Raw genomic sequence first — 19400 nt, 5'->3', positions numbered from 1 at the left:
GCCGTGAACAAAAGCAGCCTTTATACATCAAGGTAACGTTGCCACGACAAGTACATCAAAATATTGAGGCTTCTACAAGATGGCATGTCGGTCACAGTGCTCAGCAACTGCGGCTCTGAGTCCGAGTCCTTCACTGTGGAAACGGGGGTCAAACAGGGATGCATCATCGCACCCACCATGTTTGTCATCTTCATAGCTGCCATACCTCACCTTATTGGGGAAGAGCTGCCGCAGGGGATACCAATCCTCTACAAAACTGACAGTGGGTTCTTCAACCTTAATAGGTTGAAGGCCAAGAGCAAAGTTAGTAACACGGCCATCATGGAGCTTCAGTACGCAGACAACTGCGCCATTGCAGCACGCTCTGCAGAAGATCTCCAGGGCATCCTGAATGCCTTTGCCAAGGCATACAGAGCCATGGGCCTAGCCTTAAATATCAAGAAGACCCAGGTCCTACATCAACCTCCACCCAACCAGCCATCTACCCAGCCCACTATAAAATTGGACGACACTACTCTTGACCACTTCCCCTACCTTGGCAGCATTCTTTCCCCAAAAGCTGCCATTGACTCTGAGGTCAACCATCGCGTGCGTTGTGCCAGCGGAGCCTACGCCAGACTCAGGAAAAGAGTCTTTGAAGACCGAGACCTAAAGGATCAAACAAAACTGCTGGACTACAGATCCGTTATCCTCTCCACCCTGTTGTATGGAGCTGAGTCATGGACCACCTAAAGCAGGCATCTGAGAGCCCTGGAACAATACCATCAAAAATCCTTACTAAAGATTCAGAGGATCAGCTGGGAGGACAAACGCACCAACATCAGCATTTTGGAGGAAGCCATCATGACCAACATCACCACCACAATAACGCAGCACCAACTTCGATGAACTGGCCATGTCATCCGCCTGTCCAACACATGTCTTGCTAAACAAATCCTGTACTCTCAATTAAAGGAAGGTTGGCGAGCCCCTGGCAGGCCAAAGAAACACATCAAGGACAACGGTCTGAAGAAATTTCACATCACATCGAGCAACTGGGAGCACATTGCACTGGACAGGCGCTCCTGGAGGAAATCCGTGCAGGAAGGAGCTGCACGTCACGAAATGGAACTACGCCATGTCACAGAGACAAAGCGACAACACCGTAAGGAGAGAGAGAAGGGGGCTCGATAACTACCAACCACCGCCAGTCTCCACTACCCACGTTGCACCAAGGTGTGTGGATCGCGTCGGCCTCTGCAGACATCTGCAGACCCACAAATAGACGACCCTTTGGAGAGGAGAGGACAGTCATACTCGTTTCGAGTGACCGCCGATTATGATGAAGTAATGGCTGGAAAGGGGTTTTGGGTCAGGATCCTTCTTTACAGTCCAAAAAAGGGTCCTTCAACATCACTGATCTGTTTTCTCCAGAGAAGCTGCCTGACCCGACGAGTTACTCCAGCACTTTGTGTCTATCAAGGGGTTCTAGTTGGATTGATCTAAAAGGCATGATAGCTGAATGGCTTCTGAATAATACTTCATCCATGAAGTATTCCTTCCTTTGACCCAGACAGCCATCAAAATTCTTCATTCATCTTCAGTCCAATCCAACTCCTGATGTTACAGAGAAACCTTTCAATCAAACTATCCCAGGCTCTGTCTGAGCTTTACGGGATTAAAGAACTGCCTGATGGAATTAACTCAGGGCTTGTAGGCCCCACGTATGCCATTCCTTATTGCTTAGCACCAATGCTTAAATGTTTGGACTCGCATATATTAGTTTAGGTGAAGTAGCAAATAGAACCGGCTGAGCTATATCCTTGAGGAAAAAAAAAGAACGATGACAATATTAGTAGTCATTATACAATGCAGTATATGGTAACATATTTTACATTATGCTTGACCATTATATGAACGTATAAAATATGATGTTACTTACCCATTGCGGAAACAGTGACAATTATAATAAAGCGCATTAAACAAAAACTTACTGAGCAGCTGTCTCTTTTATATTCAAATATAAAATATTGAATTCCAAAAGTTGGCTTACCAATGGGCAGTGCAGTGATGGTTTTAATGGCAAGTATTTCTGCAGCTCCAGGTATGCTCAGCAGTCTGAAGAATTTGTTCACATTGAAGATGCTCCTGCTGGAAGTCAATTCTAGGATTGAAGTGAGTATGTCACTGCTCTGCAGGTTCCTGGTTTCATGTACATGCTCTCAATTGTTTATTTTTTACTACTCGTCCAATTTGATTTACTTTCTTCTCTATCAGCATAATCCAGTGATTAAATAGGGATTATTCTATTTAGTGTCTTTATCCACAGATCCTCTAGGGAAGTTGCTCATCATTTTGTTATATATGCTGCTGGGGAAAGGGAGATCTCAAATCCATTTTTCGTATAATCTCTCCGAATTAAACTATCAGGTCATGCAAATTTATAATGTGCCTTGGTGGGCTGACAATGTCCAAATCCCCTTGGGGAACCAAACAGCCATTTGAAAGCAGACATGCATTGCACTTCACAGTCTCTCATCCATGCTATCCATAATTCTTGCACAAGTCATGCGCACTATTGCTTAATATCAAAATAAATAGATACTGTATTTTAATTGATCTGCACATAAATGAACTGATTTATAGTATTGATCTATAAAAATTAAATTATACAAGCAGGAAAAGACCATGCATTCACTGAAGGACACAAAGTGTTGGAGTAACTCGGCAGGTCAGGCAGCATCTCTGGAGCACATGGATAAGTGGCATATCGGGTTGGGATCCTTTGACTGACTGTAGGGTGGTGGGGAAGAAGGCTGGAAGAGAGGAGAGGCAGGCCAAAGTGTGGCAGGTAATAGGTGGACACAAGCGAGGTGGGAGGGAGTCAATAGGCAGATGGTTGGAACAAAGGCCAGAGATGAAAGAAGGCATGAGACAGAGGATTCAAGAGCTGTAGTTTGTGAAACCAGAGAAAGGAACATAGGTCGATGAGCGGGAGGGTAAAAATAGGTGCACGTCCAGGTGAGGCACTGGAGGTGGGGGGGTTGGGGGGGATTATTCTTTTGCATTCTCTGAAGTTACTCTGGTATCAAGTACATTATGCAGATCTGTAATTCATCTTTGTTATCTGATTAATTCATATTTGTATCCCATCTCTTTATATGTAACAAACATCTGCAGACCTCAGTCTCAAACTGTTCAATTGATCCAGCATCATTTGGGAGAGCTTTTCAAACCACCATCAGTGAGAAAACATCTCAGCTTCACATCCTCAGCTGAGGCAACTGTTCCAAATCAAAAGATCATTGCATCTGACCTTAGGAGTGGGGGTTGGGGGGGGGAGGGAGTGGACTGTAATCATATTCTTGGCTGCACTAATCAGTCCCAGTTGGACAGTTCCTGTGGATGGATGCCTACAAGTACTCACTTGGCAGGAGTTGAACGTTGCATATCCGGCTTCAACAGACCTCCACGATAAGAGTACGTAGGATAAATGTTTACTCAGGCAAGTGGGTTGATGACCAGATGTTAAAGATTTTAAATAAATGGCAAAAATATCAGAACGGAAATTAGGAAATTTTTTCACCGAGGGCGTTGTCAGGAACTGGAATGTGTTACCTAACACGATGATGGAATCAGATTCCATCAGAACCGGCAGCAATAACGAGACTCATACATTGATTGCAAGAATTTTCAGGATTATGGGGACAAATTAGGAACTGTAATTTAATTCAACAGCTATTTTAAAGAGGCACAGATATGACTAGTTAAATGTCATTCTGTAACATCCAAAGATTTGATGGAATGTCTAAGAGCTTCTGATGCCTGTGAAATTAATGTTTTCTGGACAGGATGGATAATGCAAGAACACTTCTAAACCAGAAATTGGACAGAAGTACAAAGGCGTGGGTTTACACAAGAACTATTGTTCATGGTTGGACTGTGCCGTGACACACATAAACCTCAACTAACCTGGCTTATTTTCCTGCGTCAAGGATTTGGTATGCTCTGGGATGTATTTCATCACTATAATGGTGTTCACAAGAGATCCAACTGCTGCTATGTAGGCGGCAAATGACTCCCTGAAGGAAGCAATGGAAATTAAATCAATAACGTGGACATTACAATTTGCATCATACACCTGTCATCAATTAGGCATCAGACAAAGACATGTATCAGAATAGCTTAGATCAAAGTGTGCGAGAGATTCTTTGATCCGCATCATACAGCTTTGCTGTTTTAGATTTTCTGTCGATTGTACTAATGTAACAGGAGTTTTATCCGTTATTTTTTGCAGCTGAGAATTCAATTATTCCAAAATAGGAATTTCTGTATCATGACAACTCATAAATTGAATGTGATCTGAAGACCGATTCACACAAAATATTTTACTTACCGGTATATATTTTATGCTGAATTAACAAATGTGTCAATTTAAATGCAGTAGGAGGTTCAATCAGTAGTCTCTGGTTTAAAATAAATAATCGACCAATACCTTCGTTCAGAGTTCATGATCTGGTGCATAATTAAACTAGTTAGCCTGCTTCAATAATTTATTATGTACTATGGCCACAACAGTACTCATCCCACAGAAAAATTGAGGTATTTGGCAAGTGAGAATACAATAAACTTTGGATGTAATACAGTATATATGTGGTTGTATTATTTGCTAAAACACATTCTGTGCTTACACACAAATACTTTGGTGAGTGACGAAAGTAGGCTGTAGGTAACTATGAACTTATACACCAGCATGAGTCAACATTTTACTGACAGCCTAGAGGGGAAACAGAAAAGCCTCATTGACCATGACTGATTTTGGATATGCATATTTGAGATGTAGTTCCAATTAGCAAGTGATTCAACGACCACAGTGTTTTGTTTTGAGCAAAAGATTTAAGGAGGATGTGAATAATCTTATTTTTTAATACAGTGAATAGCTATGATTTTGAACTCACTACTTATTAGGGCTGTGTAAACAGTATCAATCAGAGCTTTCAACAGGCATCTTGAAAGGTACTCGAGATAGAATAATTTGTGTAGCCATGGGCCAAGAACAGGGAAATGGGACTGAAGGAAACATATTAGTTGACTCAAAGGTAGGAAACAGGGTGGCCGTAGATATTGTTTTACAGACTAGAGTTCTGTAACAAGTGGTGTACCATAAGGATCAGTGCTGGATCCACTGTTGTTCATTACACAGTATATACTAACAATTTGGATGTGAATGTAGTAAATTTACTAATGACAGTTATATTGGCGGCATAGTGGAAAGTGAATGACATTATCAACTTACCATGGGATCCTGATAAATTGGGTCCATGGGATGAGAAATGAAAGATGTAGTTTAATTCAGATAAAGGCAGGAGGTTGCATTATGGTAGGATAAAGTAGGGCAGGACTTATGTAGTAAATGTTTGGGCCTTAGGGAATATTGTAGAACAGGTCCGGCAGTGCAGGTATGTAGTTTCCTGAGGAAGACAACACCTGTGGACAGAATGGCGGAAAAGGTGTTTGCTACACATGTTTTCAATTTGTCTGGATATTGAGTATAGCAGTTGTGATGTTATGTTACAGTTATACAAATGTTGATAAGCCCACAGTTGGCATACTGTGTACAGTTCTAGTTACCTTTACTGTCTTTTCCCCAAGGTAGCGTTGTCAAAAATTAGAAGATGTAGGTTTAAGGTGAGGGGGAAAATATTTAAAAGGACCTCCGGGGTAACTTTTTCCACACAGCGGATGCTGTGTACATGGACTGAGCTTCCAAAGGAAGTGGTGGAGGTGGGTACAAATATGACAATTAAACAGGCACATGGATAGGAAAGGTTTGGAGGGATATAGACCAGCCACAGGCAAGTCAATTAAGCATGTTCACAAGTTACAAGTTATAGGAGTAGAATTTGGCCATTCGGCCCATCGAGTCTACTCCACCATTCAATCATGGCTGATCTCCGCCTCATAATCCTATTTTTAGTGCATTCTCCCCATAATCCTTGACATCCGTTCTAAGCAAGAATTTGTATATCTCTGCCTTAAGCAAATTGGTTGGCATGCACAGGTTGGGCCGAAGAGCTTGTTTCATGTTGTAAGGCTCGATGGAGCTAGCACAGACTTGTTAAGCCAAATGATCTTCTACTCTGGTGTAATAATTCTATGATTCCATAAAATAAAATTAACTATAATTCTAATTAATGAAACTACCACACGAGTTTATACATGAGAAATGATCGATTGAACATTTGGCAGTGTTCATATCCAACTGGGTGTGTATCATTGTTGAGAGCGAGGGTGTGATTGACCACATAAATGCTGAGTATGAATCGTGTTTGATTGCAATTGTCAGAGGTGGCAGAAGTGGGTGTGGTGAATAAGGCAGAGCCTGAAGCTAAAAGTACACATGGCAAGACAATGCACCTACTGATCTTGACGATTGTGCAAAATTCACAAACTTCTTACAACTCTGCATCCACAGCATCTACTGTTCATTTAGGTCTTTACACCTTATGTTGATCTCTGGGCTTTGTGTCTATATTGCTTTCCGACCAAATATCTGGAGAGAGGGTAGGTAAATGAGTTTGGATTCTAGGGAGGTGGATGTGAGTGAGGAGTATTATTGGTGGTTCCCTTGCTGCCATTGGCTATATCTTTGTTGAATAATCAGCCTCACCTCACTACTTGCGTTGTTCCTCCAGTTTGTGTGTGACCTCACTCTAGCAATGGACAACTCATAACAGAAAGGTCTGTATGGGAATGTGGACCGAGCGCAAATGTTTGACGAAATGTTCACCGAGTCTACACTTGGCCTTGCTGATCATGATATGACAATCTGTGCACCACCATGTTGTACCCGGTAATGCAGAACACCCCTTTCCCTCTCCATCTGCTCAACCATGTAGCTTCAACTGATGCTAGCCTCTCACTGCAATTACCTCAGGTTGCATGCTGCAATCGTTCACGTGTGCAGGCAGCATGGAGTTAGTGACATTACATTCAAGGGGCAAGGTTAGCTGGGTATCGAAAGCGTGCAGCCACTGTCTGTTGCCATCAAACCTAACCACCTCTAATTTTATAGCAGTTGGGGTAAAATGAGAAAGTATCTATTTCAACTTTCTCTGGAAGGCACCAACTATGCTGGAGTTCATTTCCAGAAGAAGTACTAAGGCAGAGGCTATTTTTATCATGCCCTATCCAAAGAATGAGCATTAGGAGGCTTCATAATTATGGATATCACTGAAGCCAGGGAAAGTCTTGTTCTCTTCCATTTACCGTAGTTTTCAGTGTGGACTACTGAATATCACTAAGTAGTGGGGCGCAGGTTATCACTGAAATCACTGAAATCATGGTAAATGCCTAGGCTAATTCAGAACAAAATCCGAATGCTGGAATAAATCAGCGGGTCAGGCAGCAGTCATAGAGTGATTCAGTGTAGAGACAGGCCCTTCAGTCCAACTTGCCCACACCGGTTAACAATGTCCCAGCTACACTAGTCCCACTTGCCTGCGCTTGGTCCATATCCTTCCAAGCCTGTCTTATCCATGTACCTGTCTAACCTCTCATGATTTTGTACACCTCTATAAGATCCCCCCTCATCCTCCTGCGCTCCATGGAATAGAGACCCAGCCTACTCAACCTTTCCCTATAACTTACACATCTGTGTAGGTAAAAGGTGTAAGTAGACATTTTGGTACAAGTCCCTGCACCAAGACTGAGAAGGAGCAGGAAAGACTGCTGTGTATACTAGCATGTTAGGATAGAGATAGGTGGAAGCAGATGAGAAGTGATGGTGGAACCAAGTGGGGTTCTCGACTGTAACTCCTGCCCCCAACAATGATTGCCATCCCTTTTTCTCAATTTCTCCGAGTCCACCTCATCTGTTCTGAAAATGGCGCCTTCTGCTCTAGAGCTTCTGACGTGTCATTCATCTAGAGCATGCCTTCCCCTCTGCCATAGTCAATGGAAGTATCACTTGTATTTTGTCCATTTCTCCCATGTATGTTCTCAACATGCTCTTGCCAAGCACAACAGCAATAGAGTTCCCTTTGTCCTCATCTTTCACCAGTCTTCACATCCAAACAACCTCCTAAGCCACTTCTGCAAGCTCCAACATGATCCCACACCAGTCATTGCCTTCCCTCTTATCACTTTTTGTGCTGTTCACATGGATTGCTCATACTTCCCTGCCCACCCCTCTCTGACCCCAGGCATTTTCCCCAGAAACTGTGAGTATAACACCTGTCCCTTCACCTCCTGCCTCACCACCTAACCAGCCCTTCCAGGTAAGGCAGAGTTCACCTGCACCTCTTTTCAACCTGGCCTACTGCATTTGGTGCTCGCGATGTGGCCTGCTACACGTTGGTGAAACCAAGTGTAGACTAGGCAACGGTTTTGCTGAGCATCCGCTTTCTGTACACAGCGGCCATCTTGAACTTCCAGTTGCTTGTACTTTTAATTCTCCTTCCCATTATCACACCAACCATTGCTAAAATCAACTTGGAAGAACAGCACTTCATATTTAGCATGGGTAGCTTGCAGCCCAATAGTATAAATACAAATGTTTCAATTTTCAGGTTACCCAGTCCCCTCTCTACATGCTATCCTTCCACAAACATTCACCTGTCCACCTAGTTTTCTTTTCCCTCTGCTCTTCCCTCACACCCCTCCCACCTTCCTGGTTCTATCAGCCCATCATTCCCTCCCCATAATGCACCACCTATCACTTGCCAGCCTCTGATGCCCACCACACAACTCCCGCTTCTCTAACCTGGTTCATTCAACCCATAGTTTCCTCTCCACCTGTCACCAATCAGTCTCTATCCCACCCACCAATGCACTAATGTCCTTTGACATACGGGCCACACTGACCCTCGCAGCTCTGATGCAGGGTCAACTTATGGAGAATATTGGCCTCAAGGGAAAGAAGGCAGGGAGCATTATCCCTGATACAAGATGCAGGATGTCACATCTTCAGTTTCTAACAGTTTCACCTCCACAAATGCTTTTTCACCTACTCAGAACTTTGAAAGTCCGTTTTTGTTCTGGTTTTGATATCTGCAGTCCCTTTTGTCCTAGTCTATTCAGGACAACTCCAGGCTGAGAACTTTTAAAATATAGAATGCAAGCATATACATAAAAAGCTAAAAAAACTACTTGGAGGAAAAGAAGTATGATTTGACATTATGATGACTAAAAATTTAGATTTTTTTTATTAATAGACATTTATATTGCGAGATGTCAAAGCAACACGGTATTTTGCAGCCAATTAATTGTTTTATTAAGTGTTGTAGCCAAATGCACCAAATATTGATATACAGTAATGTTCAACAAACAGCAAGAGAAATAATCTAATGATAGTGGCTTTGGCACTCAAATCAGTGACTTTTCCACTTTAAAAATTTAGTTTATGACAGAGTTCTGCTATAAAATTGCATTTTCAACTAATCGTGTTTTGAAGCTCTCATCTGCACAATGTAAATGCCTTCCACATGTTCATTAATGTCCTAAATAATCACTGCTTACTTATGTATTCACTCATAACGGGCCACAAACCAACAGAAATCACATTCTGAGATGATGTGAAGCCAAACTCAGAGCCACTGCAGCCATTATTTGGTTGTAGAATACTATGCTCTTATTCAAGTTCACTCACCACTCATTAAACTGTTAAGAGACTGAATGTGTGCTACCATGCATCTTGTATCAGGGATAATGCTCCCTGCTTACTTCCTATTGTGGCCAGTATTCTCCGTAAATTTGTTCCTCTACTGCTTAGTAACTTAGATACAGGGGGAAAAAATGGTAAATAGAAGGTGAGAAAAATCATACTTTCAATTCATTACTGGTTTATCAATAGCACGTCACCCTTCCAATGACATGCAATGTAAGCTTGTTCAATTACCGGCATGAAATGTTGGTAGCAAATGCTCCATTAAATCATTGTACCTCCACTACATAACCGGATTCAATTAAACACTCATTAATTAAGAGGCAGCATCAACTCGGGGACAGCAAAACCTGTACCAAATGGACTCAACATCAGGGCAACAAAGGTAGTGCATTCAAGCATCGAATCAATTCCCTCTCCCAACAAACACCTCCCTGGACTTCAACTGACAATCACCCCATTCCTCATGCAAGGATGATCGTCACCCTCTGGTAAGTAATTTCCCCCCCACTCCTATTAACACTAAAGGGCAGGTATAATGCTCTATATGAACATAGAATATGGAACAATACAGCACAGGAACAGGCCATTCGACCCACAATTTCTGTGCCGATCATGATGCCAAGATGAACTGATCTAATCTGCCTGCACATAATCCATATTCCTCCATTCACTGCATATCCACATGCCTGTTTAAAAGACTCTAAATGCCCCAATCGTATCTGCCTCCACCACCACCTTTGGCAGTGTGTTCCAGACACCCACCATCCTCTTGGTGAAAATATTACCCTGCACATCTCCATTTAAAAACTTTGCTCCTCTTGTGATCAAGCCACTTACTGATCGATCCCTCGCCACCAGAACTGGAACGTGACTGCGTTTGGCGGGAAGAGAACGTCACAAGTTAAGGGGTGTGTCCTACAACAGCAGAAACTTTGCTCGAGATCGCGAGTCAACAACCTCGATCAACAGCAGCAACAATGACTTTATGTTAGCGTGTACCAAACTCACATGTATGCCAACCCTGTAATGTCTTAATGAAAACAATGTTTGTACACAACGTTTGGACTCTCTACACTCTCATCTCAAGGCTATACCTCTAGTCATTGACATTTCGACCCTGGGAAATAGGTTCTGACTGTCTAACCCAGTGGTTCCCAACATGGGGCGTACGCCCCACAGGGGGGCAATTTGATTTTTAAGGGGGGCAATTGAGCGCGACTGAGGAGGTCTGGGTCCAAATTTTCGATTTTTTTTTTTTTTGGGATTTTCCATCAGGTAAACATATGTAGTTTATGTTTCAGATGTTATTTTGAGTAAATAATTTTTTGGGGGTAAAAAAGGTCTTTATTGTGTAGTTATTACATAATCACCGCGCCATCGCTCTTCATGCACGTCGCACGAAGCGCGCGAGGTCATGGGAGAACCTTATTTATTGAATTGGATTTAGAAATGCGATTCAAAGAGCTTTTGCTAAGTTACCCTTATAATATCTAAGTTACCTCCGATTTCTCTCAAGGGAAAGCAAGGAGGGGCATCAGGATTTTAGAGGTGATTAGGTGGGGCATGGCCAAAAAAAGGTTGGGAACCACTGGTCTAACCTATTTATGCCTTTCATACTTCATATTACTATTAGATCTCCCCTCAACCATCGACGCACCAGAGAAAAAAATCCAACTTCTCCTTAGCTAATACTCCCTCATCGAGGCCGCATTTGAATAAAACTCTTCTCTGCCCTGTCCAAAGCCTTCATATTCTTCTTGTAATGGGGCAACCAGAACTGCACTCAATACTCCACATGCAGCCGAACCAAAGTCTTGAGTTCCTGATTCTTATACTTAATGCAAGGCAAGCATACCATACACCTTCTTCAGCACTTTATGTGCTTGTTTTGCCACCCTCAGGGAGCTATGGACTTGGGCCCCAAGATCTCTCTCCCAGTGCTGTAATTTGATTCCTAGTAAATAACTGGGGAAGGTAATCATTTAAAATATTTAGTCATCTTAAACTTCAAAAATACCAGCAACTGTTTTGTTTTCCTTTCTTCTATGACCTTCCTCTTCTTGTGGTAGATATAAAAAATGTTATTGCACTGTTTTTTGCTTTACATTCAATAGTCAAGAGTTTTCATGTCCGAAATGGGTGTGAGTTTAAAAAAAAAGTTGGCAAGGAACAAGCTCAGAGAAAATGCATGATTATGGATCGGTCTTTATATTTTAACCCATCAACATTGCTTGTATTAATGCAAGATTAATTTTATTTTGTGCTTGCTTCTTCAGTTCAACATAAATAACATTCATCACTGAGATAGATTCAGTAAATGTAACTATTTATGAATATTGGCTATCAATATACTAACTTTCCAATAGAGAGCGGAACCAGATCTGCATATTTCTATAAAATAAGATTTACATTAACTACCGGTACTTAAAACCATATTAAATATGTAGAAATTACGTGTTTCTATTACCAGAAGAATGTGGTGGCTCTGCAGAGGGCGCAGAAGAGTTTACTAGAATGTTGCCTGCATTAAGGCATATTAACTACAAAGAGAGATTGGACAAGCTTGGATTGTTTTCTCTGGTACCCTGGATGTTGATGGGGGACCTGATAGAAGTATATAAAATTATGAGAGGCATAGATAGTATAGAGAGTCAAAAACTTGTTCCCATGGTGGAAATGCCAAAGGCTAAAGGGCATAGTTTTAAGGTGAGAGAGGCAAAGTTTAAAGGAGATGGGTGGTGAGTGTATGGAACAAGCTGCCAGAGGAGGTAGTTGAGGCTCGGACTATCCCATTGTTTAAGAAACAGTTAGACAGTTACATAGATAGGACAGATTTGGAGGGATATGGACCAAGCGCAGGCAAGTGGGACTAGTGTACCTGGGACATTGTTGGCCGATGTGAGTGTTGGGCCGAAAGGCCTGTTTCTACACTGTATCACTCTATGAATCTATGATATATGCAGGACAATACTTTTTTACACACAGTATTGTGGGTGCCTGGAACAAGCTGCTATGAATGGTGGTGGAAGCAGATATGAGAGTAGTGTTTAAAATACCGTTACTTAGGCACATGGATATGCAGGGAACGATGGGGAATGGATCATGGGTAAGCAGATGAGACTAGTTTATCTTGGCATTATGTTCGGTAAGAACATTGAGTGCCAAAGAGCTTGTTCCTGTACTGTACCATTCCATGTTTACCTGATCTTCCTCTCCCATGCTAGAAGATCCTGGTACTGGTCTCTGAGGTTTATATAAAGAAAGTTTACTTGGGCCTGATACCAGTACGATTCTCCAGAAAGCAATGGCAGAGGAACCAAGTGACAGAAGAATAATTTTATTTTGTGAAAAAGTCATATTCAGGAAGGAAACATCAGGCGTAGGAGGATTTTTTAAATATCAAAACACCACATGTAGGGTAAACATTCTGCCAGTTTCCTACCGTTTAAAAATACTCCTGCTGTTTAATGCACAAGTGCCAGGAAGTGGTTTAATGTTGATACGAACCTCCCGCAGCTAATTATATGTAGGCTAAGCACAGCATTACATGTTCAGGATATACCACTTCCTCCCGCCACCCCCCAGTTTCCACAAACTTGACAACAAACCATTAGCCATCTGACATAGTGCAAGCCCAAACATACATATAATGAACTGTGAGCTGTTCAGCAGTCAAAACCAAATGTGACTCCTATCCCAATACCTCAGTTGCCACAAAGCATGGTGCAAATATAAACAGTGATTCTAAAATTAACAGTATTTTGATGACAAATAAACAATGTTTTCATTCAATTGTCCTTATGTCCACTTGTGCCATTTCAAATTAATCCTCACATTTCATACTGCACTGGTATGATCGTACACTAAACCAGTCTCTGTCAAATGTTTATGAGCAATCCAAAACTAATCCCATTACCTCATTCACTCCACAGTTCTGTATTTTCCTCCAGTTCAAATATTTATCCATTTTTCCTTTAAGAAAAGATGCAATGTCCTTACCTTAATTATGCCAAATAAAATTATCTTTTCCTATTTGTTATTATTTTCTGTACTCTTACATAAAGAATAACAATTTATTCTTGAACTTACACCTGTTTCATCCATTTCTGCATTGTTCTACCCACTATATCTCTAAATTCCAAGCACTTCATCACAAAACAAATTACCTCATGTATATACTTTAATTTGTATCAGCCATCTTCCTCCCATTTGTGTTATTCTCTACCTCCTCCTGAGTAGTTTTCATATTTCTCCATGTCTTTGAATTTCTTTTATCTCTAACATCATTCAGCAAATGACAGTATCATTCAATGCCCAATTTCAAATCAGTTAATATTAACTGTGACATAGAACTATAACAACACAGCACAGGAACAGGCCCTTCGGCCACAATGTCTGGGTGAAACATGATGCTAAGACCAACAATTATCTGCCTGCATATAACCATATCGTTCCGTTCCCTGCATATCGATATGCCGATATAAACTCTTACATGTCACTATCGTATATCTACCTGCACCATCACCCTCAGGCACGCAGCACCTTCTGTGTAAAAAAATATCCCTGCACATCCCCTTTCAACTTTGCTTCTTTTACCTTAAAGCTATGCCCTCTAGTAATTGATATTTCCATCCTGGGAAAAAGGTTCTGTCTGTGTACCCTATCCATGCATCTCACATCTCCCCTCAACCTCTGGCATTCCAGAGAAAACAATCCAGGTCTGTCCAACCTCGTCTTGCAACTAATATTCTCTAATCCATGCATTATTCTGGTAAACCTCCTCTGCACCCTAACATTCGACTTCCCAAAGTGCACCATCTTACACTTACTCAGATTAAACTCCATCTGCCAATTCTACACCCATTTCTGTAGCTGATCTATATCCTGCTGTATACTTTGACAGCCTTCCTCACCGTCCACAACCCCCAGCATTCCTGGTGTAATCTGCAAATTTACTAACCACCCACGTTTATGTCCAAGTAATTTATATAAACCATAAACAACCGAAGACCCAGCATAGATCCCCGTAGAACTCCACTAGTCACACATCTCCAGCCTGAATATTGCTCCTCCACCACAACTCTCTGTCTTTTATCTGTAAACCAGTTGTGGATCGATTGTATTTTTTGTATTGCCTTTCTGCTGACTGGTTAGCACGCAACAAAAGCTTTTCACTGTACCTCGGTACACGTGACAATAAACTAAACGGAACTCTCCACAGATGTTCCCTGACCTGTTGAATATTTCCAGCATTTTCTGTTTTAATGTCAATTCCTGAATCTTTGTTAATACTTCACCCCTTGGGTGAGGAGGGGAGTGAGGTAGGGAAAGCTTTAGGGAAACTATAGACATGCAAGAGCTGCAGAATGGTTGAAATGGGGACTTCCCCTTCTTTTCTCTGTAATATTGCCCAAATCATTAACCCCAACTTTGACTTGGACCATAATACAGAACAAAGAAGGTGAGGATTTTTCAATGTGTTCAGTGGAGCAGTATTTCCTTGGTCAAAATGAGGAAGATGGGTGAAGTGTAGATATTTTTTCACATGAGAGAAAAGATGGGTCAACCAAACGCAGATCTCTTCGTAGACATTGGGTAAAGAGTAATATAACATTGAATACGGAGCATATCATTTCATTACTTAATGTTATATAGGGAAAATCAAAAAAATGAGTATAAAGAGACAATATGGGAATTGGAATTGTGTGAAGTTTGCACATTCTTCTTGTGAAAGGGTTTTGTGGATTGCCTCCGTGATGGATTCTTAGAGCAGCTTGTATTGGAGCCTACCAGGGAGAAGGCATTTCTGGATTTAGTGTTATGTAATGAACTGGATTTGATAAAGCAACTTGAGGTTAAGGAGCCATTAGGAGGTAGTGACCATAATATGGTCAGGTTTAATCTACAATTGGAAAGGGAGAAGCGTAAATTGGAGGTGGCAGTGTTACCGTTGAATAAAGGGACTATGGAGCCATGAGGGAGGAGCTGGCCAAAGTTGACTGGAAAGATACCCTAGCAGAGATGACAGTGGAACAACAATGGCAGGTATTTCTGGGAATAATACAGAAGGTGCAGGATCAGTTAATTCCAGAGAGGAAGAAAGATTCCAAGGCGTGTAAGGGGCAACCGTGGCTGACAAGGGACGTTAGTGACAATTTAAAAATAAAAGAGAAGTAAAACGTAGCAAAGATGAATGGGAAGCAAGAGGATTGGGTAATGTTTAAAGTTAACTAAAAAGGGAATATGGGGAGAAAAGATGAGGTCCGAAGGTAAGCTAGCCAAGAATATAAAGGAAGATAGTAAAAGCTTCTTTAGGTATATGAAAAGGAAAAAATTAGTTAAGACCAAAGTTGGACCGTGGAAGACTGAAAAATGTGAATTTATTATGGGGAACAAGGAAATGGCAGATGAGTTGAACAGGTACTTTGGATCAGGCTTCACTAAGGAGGACACAAACAATCTTCCTGATGTACTAGTGGCCAGAGGATCTGGGGTGATGGAGAAACTGAAGGAAATCCACATTAGGCAGGAAATGGTGTTGGGTAGACTGATGGGACTGTCAGTTAAGGTTACTTAAGGAAGTGGCTCTAGAAATCGTGGAATCATTGGTGATAATTTTCCAAATGTGGATTGGAGGGTAGCTAATGTTATCCCACTTTTTAAGAAAGGCGGGAGAGAGAAAACTGGGAATTATAGACCAGTTAGCCTGACATCGGTGGTGGGGAAGATACTGGAGTCAATCATAAAAGATGAAATAGTGGCACATTTGGATAGCAGTAACAAGATCGGTCCGAGTCAACATGGATTTACGAAGGGGAAATCATGCTCGATTATCTGGATTTTTTTGAGGATGTAACTAGAAAAATGGACAAGGGAGAGCCAGTGGATGTAGTGTACCTGGACTTTCAGAAAGCATTTGATAAGGTCCTACATAGGAAATTAGTGGACAAAATCAGGGCACATGGTATTGTGGGTAGAGTGCTGACAGAGATAGAAGATTGGTTGGCAGACAGGAAACAAAGAGTAGGGATTAACGGGTCCCTTTCAGAATGGCAGGCAGTGACTAGTGGGGTACCGCAAGGCTCGGTGCTGGGACCGCAGCTATTCAATGACTGCATCAATGATTTAGATGAAGGGATTGAAAATAACATTAGCAAATTTGGAAATTATACAAAGCTGGGTGGCAGTGTGAACTGTGAGGAGGATGCTATGAGAATGCAGGGTGACTTGGACAGGTTGGGTGAGAGGGCAGATGCATGGCAGATGCAGTTTAATGTGGATAAATGTGAGGTTATCCACTTTGTTATAAAAAACAGGAAGGCAGATTATCTAAATGGTGTCAAGTTGGGAAAAGGTGAAGTAGAACGGGATCTGGGGGTCCTTGTTCATCAGCCAATTAAAATAAGCATGCAGGTACAGCAGGCAGTGAAGAAAGTGAATGGCATGTTGGCCATAACAAGAGTAGTTGCGTATAGGAGCAAAGAGGTCCTTCTGCAGTTGTATAGGGCCCTAGTGAGACCATACCTGGAATATTGTGTGCAGTTTTGGTTCCCTAATTTGAGGAAGGACATTATTGCTATTGAGGGAGTGCAGCAAAGGTTTACAATGTTAATTACCGGGGTGGCGGGACTGTCATATGCTGAGAGAATGGAGCGGCTGGGCTTGTATACTCTGGAGTTTAGATGGATGAGAGGGGATCATATTGAAACGTATAAGATTATTAAGGGTTTGGATACCCTCGAGGCAGGAAACTTGTTCCCGATATTGGGGGAGTCCAGAACCAGGGGCCACTGTTTAAGAATAAGGGGTAAACCATTTAGAACGGAGGTGAGGAAACACTTTTTCACACAGAGAGTTGTGAGTCTGTGGAATTCTGTGGTCGGTGGAGGCCGGTTCTCTGGAATACTTTCAAGAGAGAGCTGGATAGGTCTAAAAGGTCTTAAAGATAGTGGAGCCAGGGGATATGGGGAGAAGGCAAGAACGGGGTACTTGATTGGGGATGATCAGCCACGGTCACATTGAATGGCGGTGCTGGCTCGAAGGGCCGAATGGCCTACTCCTGCTCCTATTGTCTATTGACTGCATCGGTTTTCAGCAGGTGTCCACTGCCATGTGACTTCATTAATAGCTCCTTAACTTTTCTCTGTCAGAATCTCCTCCAGCAATTTTAACCACCAAAAATTAACTCTACATCCTTTTACCTTTCCCCATATCACTTAATGTCTCTAAAAATATCTATATTTTATTGTTAATTGAAATAGTTTTTTTTCTCAGAAATATTCTCCATTTAAATTCCAGGGGAAATACCCTAGTTTATGTAATATTTCTGTCATTTAATTCTTGGAATCTAATGTCATTCTGATAAATCCATGCCACGTTCCCTCCAATGTCAGTACATTCCTCCAGAATATTGTGCAGTATTCCAGGTAAATTTGAGCAAGGGTTGGTAAAGTTGCAGCTTTTATCCCAGCCTGCTGTACTCCAGTAATTCAGCTGTAAAGCAACTACTCCTTTATGAACTCTTCATTGACAACCTTAATGGCTGATTTGAGTTTAATTACAAACTAACAGACAACAGTACATTTATACTGTATGTATTAGTTTTGGATAAGTGTGTTACAGAGAACTTGGTAGCTATTGGTAAATTACATAAAAATAATTAGGATTATATTTCACAGGGTATAAGCATAATGTATAAACGACAATTTCACAGGAATGCGGATGTGTGTCTGCCAATTTCAGTTTGCAGTGAGATGAAAGGTTTCTTTCAGCATGTGCTATCACCTGATTTCTGTTCACTCATTGCTAAGTAGGGAGTTTAGTGCTGAACAGGCCTCGGGGAAAGTTTATTGGAATGCCAAGCAGTCGACAAAATATTTCTAAGTCACTGAGGACATGATTGTATTGAACTCACTGAGCACCATAATTCAACAAAAGATAACGATATTAATAAAAGGCCTTCTCACTATGCTTTTCCACTCTTTCTCCAGAGATCACGCAAAATCTTTAGTTTTAGAGATGCAGCATGGAAATAGACCTTTCGGCCCACCGGTCCCACGCTGACCATCTATGCACATCAAACACTGATCACCCGTTCACACAAGTTCAATGTCAGCCCACCTTCGCAAGCACTCCTACACCGTAGCGGCAATTTTTCGGGGACAAGTTAACCGACAAACTTGCATGTCTTTGGGATGTGGGAGGAAGCCAGAGCACCCGGAGGAAACCCCCATGGGTACACGGAGAACTCTGCACAGACAGCACCCAAGGTCAGGATTTAACACGGGTCTCTGGAGGCTGTGAGGCAGCAGCTCCACCAGTTGCGCCACTGTGCTGCCTTAGTTTCCAACTCAACTGGCGTTTACTTATGTAAACCTAGCCAGTGAATGTCAACATGGTGGATTACTTTTCTGGATTACTTTTCTGGGATTTGTTCATTCCCAGCAGTTCAAATTTCTTATTTGTTCCAGCCTAATGTTGTCCTCATTTGATACTGGCAAACTGCTTTCTACTTACTGCAGCCACTAGACCACAAACTGGCAGGAACTCTGGCTGATTAGTCTGACTCTTTCTTTGATCAATGACACTGACATCAATTAGAACATAGAAAGTTATAGCACAGGATTGGCCCTAAATGTCTGTGCCACACATGATGCCAAGCTAAACTAATCCACATGCTTCCACTCCCTGCATATCCATGTGCCTATTTAAAAGCTTCATAATTATACTACTTGTATGTTGCCTTCCAAACGCA

At 41.8% G+C, this 19400-nt stretch overlaps 1 protein-coding gene across 2 annotated transcripts in view; it reads right to left on the bottom strand.

Moving 5' to 3' along the window:
• slc22a18 (solute carrier family 22 member 18) overlaps positions 1-19400 on the bottom strand; it is a 79605-nt gene that overhangs the window by 32474 nt on the left and 27731 nt on the right. For both annotated transcript variants that reach the window (XM_055649650.1, XM_055649651.1), the window contains exons 5-6: positions 3952-4061; positions 2033-2143 (exon numbers count right to left, since the gene is read on the bottom strand). In XM_055649650.1, coding sequence (XP_055505625.1) covers positions 2033-2143; positions 3952-4061 — 221 coding nt within the window. The remainder of the gene's footprint in view (positions 1-2032; positions 2144-3951; positions 4062-19400) is intronic.

This window comes from Leucoraja erinacea, chromosome 18 (assembly GCF_028641065.1).
Source record: "Leucoraja erinacea ecotype New England chromosome 18, Leri_hhj_1, whole genome shotgun sequence".
NCBI lineage: Eukaryota > Metazoa > Chordata > Chondrichthyes > Rajiformes > Rajidae > Leucoraja > Leucoraja erinaceus.
Note: the sequence above shows the minus strand (reverse complement) of the source record. Positions and strands in the feature narration are given on the sequence as shown.